The following is an 8325-nucleotide window of genomic DNA, read 5'->3' as shown; positions in this document are numbered from 1 at the left end:
GTGCCCGCCTCAGTCCCCGCCCCTGGGCCCGCCCCCTCCCCAGCGCCCAAAGCCTGCTCCCTCCCCACACGCTCCGGCTGGCGCAGCGGCGGAAATGGCTAAGGCGGGGCGAGCGCGGCGGCAAAGCCGAAGGCGGGGACCCTACTCCGCCCTGCTCCCGCCGGCTCCTCCCACCCCGGGTCACGCCGTCACAGGGGCGGAAGCGGCGGCGGCGGCGGCAGCGGCGGCGGCCGAGCGAGGGCTGCATCTCGCGGCGCGGATCCTTCAGTCTTGTGCGCGTGGCGCGCGGCTCCGGAGAGGCGCCCGCAGCCCGGGGCGGCGCGCACTGTCTCGCACGCGCTCGGAGGTGGGGCGCACGCGGCTCCGGGGGCGGGCGTGGGAGCGGCGGTGTATTTCGGGTGACAGCTATGCACAAAGCAGCTTGGCTGGGGTGCAAGTCCTCCTCCTGTGCAGCGCTCCTCGCCTGGGTGGGAGGTGAACGGATGCTCTAGGGGCTGATATCTCAACCCGATTGGAAGCGGGGTGCGGGGTAGAGATCCCTGTTTGAAGAAGAGGAATTCCCCGGCTGGGGTGTTGCGGCGACGGGGTTCTCCAATTCGTCGTGGTGTTGCGGGTCTCTCTCCTAAGCCCCTAACCCCCTACCATGTTTTTTCTTTTCTGTACAGCGGTGCCTTCTCCCCGCGGCTCCTTGCACCTCTTCAGCGCTCAGGTGAGCCCCAGAGGCTGTTGCTTCTCCGACTTTGGAGAACAAACGAGGAAGCTTTTCGGAAAGCGAAGCGGCTGCAGCTGGCACAGGGAATGTTGGGGCTCCCTCCTGGGGACTATTAGAGCCCTGTCACCTGGGAGGTGTGTGTGCTTCGTGAGAGAAAACCCACAGTCGGAGTAGGAACTCCTTCGCTTGTTATTCCCATCGAGAGTGTGGCGGCGAGGAGCCGGCACAGCGTTGCAGGTGTGGTGGTCATGCTCCAGCACGGCCACCACGCGTTGAGATACGATCGGCATTGCCAGGTTGCTGGGGTAACTCCTCCGGGACTGGGGACCCGGAGGGGGCGGCCCGATGACGGTAGCTGTTAGTCGACAGCCTGCCAGCTGGCAGATGGCAGGTGAAACAGGAAGGAAGTGGCAGGCCCAGCTGTAGAAAGTTGGGGTTCGGTGATTTGGAACCTAGCCAGATAGAGGCCTAGGCTTCCCTTGGGTGAGCGTGCAGGAGTCCATCGCTCCACATACACACATAACTCCAGGCTTTTTCTTTTTCTTAACCTATTTTAGTGGAAGATAGGCGAGTGAGAAGGAAGGTTTTCTTCAGGAGGTACATGAAAAAATGACCATCAATAATTAATCGTCTTCCAGGCAGGGAAAGTAATCAAAGTATTCAGGCAGTTGAACAGGATCCATGTTTTGGAAAATTTGATTCGTGTGGGTGCAATAAGGTACTAGTCCTTCCTTATTTTAAGTAGACCAAAGGGAAATTCCTGTTTCTGTTGGCTAAATAAGTTTGTAGTAATTTGTCTTATTTTTAGAAATTATGCTGATGCCACTATAAATTTTTATTCCAACCTGGAGTAATTTTGATTCATATTTTTATGAACACTTTTTAAAAAAAACTTCGAATAAGCTACTTCAGAAGAAATTCTGGGAATTATTAAAATAGAAATCTAGATATTGATATATCCACTTACATGTTTACTTATATATTTTTGGTTACATTAAAAGAAAGCCAAATCTATGAATTTAAAATTAAGAAGAATGATGCTTATATTTACTATAATTTACGTACCATATCAAAAAAGAATGAGGGTGTATAACTGTTAATTGTATAATTAAAAGTGGAAATGCACTATCCTAACAATCATGTTTTTTCCCAGATGACAGATTTCATAATGGCTTTTATAGCTATGTTTTCATTTCCTCTTAACTATTTCTTGATTTACATCATTGCAATTAAATACATATTTTCCAGTATACAGTTGGACCTAAATGTTGGACGAAATTTCCAGAAATTATGCTTTTTCTTGTGAATGCTTGCATTCCTAGATGACAAGGTCAAATGTTGCATGAATCTAGGCTGATTATATTCGTTTCTAAACCCCACATTAGACTCAAATGTTATTGCTGCAAAACTTAACATATACTATACATTCAAAAATACTATTTTTACGTATGCCTTAATCGTGATCATTTTGTGAATAACATGAGATATATATTTTATATAAAGAGATTTGTTAGATTGGACAGACTTTGGAAATATAAATGTGATCCAGAAAGCCTTCTTTAGGTTTAAAAATTATAGGTAGGCAGTAGTACTTTTAACATTATTAATATTTATCCAGCAGCATCGAGAGTACTGTAGAACTAAATGGGAATTAATATTTAACGCTTAAAGAACTATAATGCATTTCAGAATATGTATAGAGTTTATGTGTTCACAACTAGGATAATGAGAAAGTAGTGAAAGGAAAATCATTCATAACACTGGCGTCAAGATTTCTTACAGTTGATGTAGCTGGCAAACAAAGTTTTCATGCATGATGTTAATTCTCCATGAAAAATGTTCTTATGAGTATTAGGTATTAGTAGAACTCACAGATAGGAAACAATGGGATTACGAGCCCCTCAAAAAGCTTTTTTCCAAGATGAAGATTACATACAGGCATACCTCATTTTATTGTGCTTCATTTTATTGCGATTCACAGGTGTTGCATTTTTTTTGCCAATTGTAGGCAAGACCCCTACCAGAAAAAGACTACAACTCACTTTATTGCAATAGTTGTTTCATTACAGTGGGACCAAACCCACAGTATCTCTGAGGTATGCCTGTATGTGGAATTTGTATCTTATGATAACACTTTTATACCTTCAAATTCCTTATCCATAGGTATGTCTTATTTATTTTCCATGCTGTTTTGTGTGAGTGTATAAGTATGTAGTAAATACAATGGATTGAGTAAGGAGATGTGTGGTAATTGTAAAATCCATGTATTTTTGAGTATTCTAAGCATTTTCATTCCTTATCTAACTTAATTGAGAAAATTTGGTACCTGTCTTTCATGGTTCCTATGCATTATTTTCCCTGTAGACATTGGTTCTTAATGTTTGTTTAACCACGCTGTTATTAGTCTAGTTTAAGAACTCATAAAATTTTTCCAGCGTTAACTGTATCACTCAGATTCCTATATTTGGTAGTGACTAGAAGGTGTGCCTGATATTTATTTATTGGGTTTTACTGAGAAAGGAGAATGAGTTTTCTTTTTAAAGTATAGTAGGTCAAAATTAAGGAACTGCTAGGAAGACACAATAAGATGGAGAGAAAGACAAAGATCAAGTGTTTTTACTTATCGAATTTTTCAAACAGTAATGTAATTTGTTTATTGGTCATTCATGTGGTTCTTTTTAAATTTTTATATTTTTAAATGTACATACTACTAATGGATAACAGTTTTTGAGTACTTATAATATGCCAGGCATAGTGCTTTAAATGGGTTATTTTACTTAATCTTCACACCAGTACTATGGTACACTCTTGCTATGTCAATTTTATATATAAGAACACCGAGGTCTTAGGTTAAGTAATTTGAAAGCAATGGCTTCACACTCAGGCAGACTAACTGCAGAGCGTGTACTATTACCTATAAAACTGCATAAGAACTTTACTGCATAAGAACTTTGCTCCGGAGTGTAGAAAGTATTAGCTAATGTTAATATTTAACCATTCATCTATTTATTTATTTTGCAGATTTTCTGATACAATGGCAACCCCACGGGGGAGGACAAAGAAAAAAGCGTCTTTTGATCATTCTCCAGATAGCCTTCCTTTGAGGAGTTCCGGTAGGCAGGTATTACTCATTTGTTCATTTAGTGCATCTGTTTTGAGCACAGAGAATTATTCTGATTGTGACTGAAGAATTAGAAACGAAAAAACATAATTTTAGTCTTCCAGAAACTTGCAGTCTAGTTGAGAAATTCACCCTGTGACAATCACAGTACAAGGTGATAAAGTGATAGAATGTAGAAAAAAGCATACTGGCAGAGGGAACTCTAAAGATAAGGGCGTAGAGTGTAAATCAGCATGGGGTGTTCAGAGAATCGCAGCTGTGTGGTTGCCTCCAGGATGTGAGCTGGGGCCAGATGATGCTTGGCTTGTTGTCATTCATAGATATTTAGATTTCAACTTGTAGTTGGTTGGCTGCTGTAGTTGATAGGTTACTTGCTGCCATCTCTTTTGTATGGCTTTTTTTCCCCTAAAGAAAACTCCTGAATGATGTAATTCTTTTTCTAGAATTGTTCTAGTTTTTTTTTTTTTTTTTTTTAAATCTACAATACTGTGAGGGTATAACTGCTTTAAGTAAAGAAAAAAAAAATTCTAAATTGAGAGTGGCTTTTATTTTGACTGATAATAGCTTTTTGCTAAGAAAGGCCCACATGCATTTTAGTTTTCAGAGACCTGTCGTTAAAGTGCTGGTTCTATATTGTAGCAAGTTAGTGAATTACTTGTATAGTACAGTCTCAAGGAAATTGCTATATTGTCAGCTCCTAACTTACTTCCAGGATGTTGTCGACCTTCAAGTTTAGAACTTCTAACATGGAGTTCATTTCAGTAGTAAACCTTCCACCACATTTGCCGTTGACTGTTCTGGTCAGATCTTAACCTCTGCTGGTTCTTCTTCAGGCAAAGAAAAAAGCAACGGAGATGACAGATGAGGATGAAGATGGTGGGTCAGAGAAGAAGTATAGGAAATGTGAAAAGGCAGGCTGTACAGCAACGTGCCCCGTGTGCTTTGCAAGTACTTCTGAAAGGTCTGTTTAGATAGCACGTCTTGGCCTCACATTCCTGCCTGTGAGAGTGTTCTTTGTGGGAACATCATCCTCAAAGATAATTTTCCTAAAGATATATATAGATACTGCAGGTCATCTAATAATAGAAACATTGCCTGTACATTCTGTACATAGCACACGCTCCTATACTCCCCCTGTTAGACATAGCCAAATCAGCTCTCCACAGTAGCCGGTCAGTATCCTCAAATCCCACCAATCAGAGCTGTACACCTCCTGGAGACTGAGGGTAGGACAGGGTCAGGGATGGGAACACAGTAGAACTATGGAGCTCCTTATAGACCAGCAGGTGTTTACTTTCTTCAGACTTCTTTTCTACCTTGTATAACATACCTCCTCTTCCAGTAGACATAAACAGGTCTCATTGAAACCATGAGGCTAATTCCACTCTTGCTATTTTTTATTGGGCTGACGTAAGGATAACCTACTTCCAGAGAAAATTCTTCAATGAAGGCTTAAGATTCAGTAAAAACTGGAACACAAATCTCATTTTTTAATCACGAAGAATGGTGGTGTTAATATTCATGGTGGCATTAGATTTCACTCTTTTACTACATTATTGGCTGTTTGACAAGTTGTATTTGCCAGATTGCCTGTTCAAGGGGCAGATTCCAGCTGGCCAGATTCATTAACTATTCAGTATTGGGCCAGATGTTATTACTAGAGACCACACTTCTCTCCTTCACATACATGCAGCTTGCAGCAAGCACAGTGACATTCCTTGTTTCATGTCTTAAAACCTTATCATGGCTCCTGGTAGTCTTGATAAAACTCCTAAGTCCCAGGCTCTTCTGATGTGCAGCCAGCTGGGTTAAGTCCTCTGGTCTAAGTCCCCATGTCCTCACCATGTATTATTACCTGTCAGTCATCCATTCTACTTCCATAGTTATTAGCTACTGGTTGTTAGGATTTTAAGTGGAGATAATGCAAAGTAGACTCATAGGTATTTGTTACATATTTTTTTTAAAAAAAAAATGACAAGAAATGTTACTAATTAACAAAGTTACATATTTTTGCTATTTTCAGATGTGCCAAGAATGGCTATACCTCCCGATGGTATCACCTCTCCTGTGGGGAGCATTTCTGTAATGAATGCTTTGACCATTACTACAGAAGGTTTGTTTGCTAATTGTTGGAGGTTTTTGTGGTAGAGAGTGTGGGGATGGGAACAGATGGTTAAGGCTGAGTGCCTAGGCTTACTAAGTTATTCCACTATTGCACCTGTGTTAGAACTTTGATGCTGTAGTTTGCTAGTTTGCATGTGTGCATGTTTGTGTGTGTGCACACTCAGGGTTCCAAAAAATATATGCTATGAGATAGTTATTCTTTTTAGTCTACAAGTTGTGGAAAATCTAGGAGCAGCTTTGCTATTCTCTGACAATATGTAGGGGGACAGATGACAAGGTTTGGGGGAAGATGTTGGCAACTGGAGGAAACTGGGTAGACACTTTTAGCTATTTAAACTGATTGGAAGGCACCATCCCTGACAGTCTGTTTTATGGATGCCATAATAACTTCCCCCTCCTTATAAAAGTCTTTTGCATAAGATTTGCTAACCTGCCTCCTGTTTTGAAAACCTGATTAACTTATCGCTTGATGTATTTTATTCTTTTTTAGCCATAAGGATGGATATGACAAATATACTACATGGAAGAAGATATGGACTAGCAATGGAAAAACTGAACCTAGTCCCAAAGCTTTCATGGCAGACCAGCAGCTCCCCTATTGGGTAAAAAGGATAATGCTTTATTGTTCTGTAAAGTATTTGTAGAGCTAAAGCAAGAGGAATGGATGAAAATACCAATTTTTAGGAAAATTGGCTTTTATTACATTTATTGTTCTATGTCTGTTAAAGCAAATCACATTTTTTATTTTCATAGAAAACTTAGATAAAATTCAAGATAATATAAAGAAGAAACTAAAGACCACTAACTGGTGATAGTCAATCAATGCTGAGCTTGGTACATATCTCTCTCATCTTATGTTCATATTTTTATGTGTATATTTAAACAATTTCATGCTTATATACAAATCTTAATTAGGTTTAAAATTATACTTTGCATATAATTTTTGGTAACTTTTAATTTTTAATTTAATTTTATATTTTTTCACTTAGCCACTCTGAAAATAAATTCTAATGATTACATATATTCGGTAAAGATACCATTGTTTAATAAATGATTTGCTCATTTTTTTAATATCATAGGAATATTCAAGTTTCTCTTGCACACTTAAAGTTTTTTATTGACGTTCACATAATATAAATTAACTATTTTAAAATATACAGGCATTTAGTACATTTACAATGTAGTGCAATCACCACCTCTAATTCCAAAGCATTGTGTCTGTTAAGCAGTCACCTCTCATGCTTCCCTCCCCCCAGTCCCTGGAAACTACTAACCTGCTTTTCGTCTTGATGGATTTACATCTTTTGGGTGTTTATATAGAGGAATCACATAGTATGTGACCTTTCATGACTGGCTTCTTTCACTTAGCATAATATTTTTGAGGTTCATATATGTTTTTGGGGTTCATCTAGAACTAATACAGCATGTATTAGTTCTTCTTTCCTTTTAACAGGTGATCCATTGTATGAATGTGCCACATTTAATTTAGCCATTCATCTGTTGATAGACAATTGTGTCGCTCCACCTTTTAGTTATTACAAATTGGGCTCTTATGAATATTTGTATACAAATATTTATTTGAATACCTGTTCTCAATATATACCTAGGAATAAAATTGTTAGGCCACATTCTATGTTTAATTTTTGAGAGGCCAGCAAACTATTTTATTTTTATTTAGCTAACTGCTGCATGATCTTTCATTCCCATCAGCAATACATAAGGGTTTAAATTTCTCCACATCATTACCAATTCTAGTTTTCCTTTTTTTTTTTGCTCCAGCTATCCTTGTGGATGTGAAGTAGTATCTCATCAAGGTTTTTCGATTTGCATTTCTCTAATGACTGATGGGTCTTTTCATGTGCTCGTTGGCCATTTGTATATCTTTGAAGAAATATCTGTTCAAATCTTTACTCATTTTTTAATTTTTTTTTCCTCTTATTGTTGGGTTATAAGAGTTCTTTATTATGGATACTAAACCTTTATTAGATATATGATTTGCAAATATTTTCTCTTTAAGTGATCTTTTTACTTTATGTCCTTTAATGCACAGAAGTTTCCAATTTTGGCGAAGTTCAATTTATCCACTTTTTTTGTTGTTGCTTATGCTTTTGGTGTCATATCTAAGAATCTATTGCCAATTAAGAGGTTATGAAGACTGACTTCGATGTTTTCTTCTAAGGGTTTTATCATTTTATCTCTTACATTAAGATGTTTGCTCCATCTTGAGTTAATTTTTGGATATGTGTGAAGTAGGGATACAACTTTATTCTTTTGCTTATGGGTATCTACATGCTTTTTTAAAAAATAAACTTTTTATTTTGGAATGATTTTAAATTTACAGAAAAAATACAAAGATAATACAGAGAGT

General features: G+C 38.7%; 1 protein-coding gene across 4 annotated transcripts in view; it reads left to right on the top strand.

Annotated features, from left to right (window-relative positions):
* Window positions 1–192: 192 nt before the first annotated feature.
* Window positions 193–8325, top strand: part of KDM1B (lysine demethylase 1B) — a 46253-nt gene continuing 38120 nt past the window's right edge. Inside the window, exons 1-6 of one of the 4 annotated variants that reach the window (XM_016155868.2) lie at window positions 193–346; window positions 666–709; window positions 3734–3833; window positions 4667–4794; window positions 5857–5946; window positions 6448–6559. In XM_016155868.2, coding sequence (XP_016011354.1) covers window positions 3747–3833; window positions 4667–4794; window positions 5857–5946; window positions 6448–6559 — 417 coding nt within the window. In that variant the 5' untranslated portion in view covers window positions 193–346; window positions 666–709; window positions 3734–3746. Of the gene's footprint in view, window positions 347–388; window positions 847–3733; window positions 3834–4666; window positions 4795–5856; window positions 5947–6447; window positions 6560–8325 lie in introns of those variants that run through there. The other 3 variants (XM_036236834.1, XM_016155869.2, XM_036236832.1) reach the window with 3 other exon arrangements.

This window comes from Rousettus aegyptiacus, unplaced genomic scaffold, assembly GCF_014176215.1.
Source record: "Rousettus aegyptiacus isolate mRouAeg1 unplaced genomic scaffold, mRouAeg1.p scaffold_m13_p_1, whole genome shotgun sequence".
Classification (NCBI taxonomy): domain Eukaryota; kingdom Metazoa; phylum Chordata; class Mammalia; order Chiroptera; family Pteropodidae; genus Rousettus; species Rousettus aegyptiacus.
Note: the sequence above shows the minus strand (reverse complement) of the source record. Positions and strands in the feature narration are given on the sequence as shown.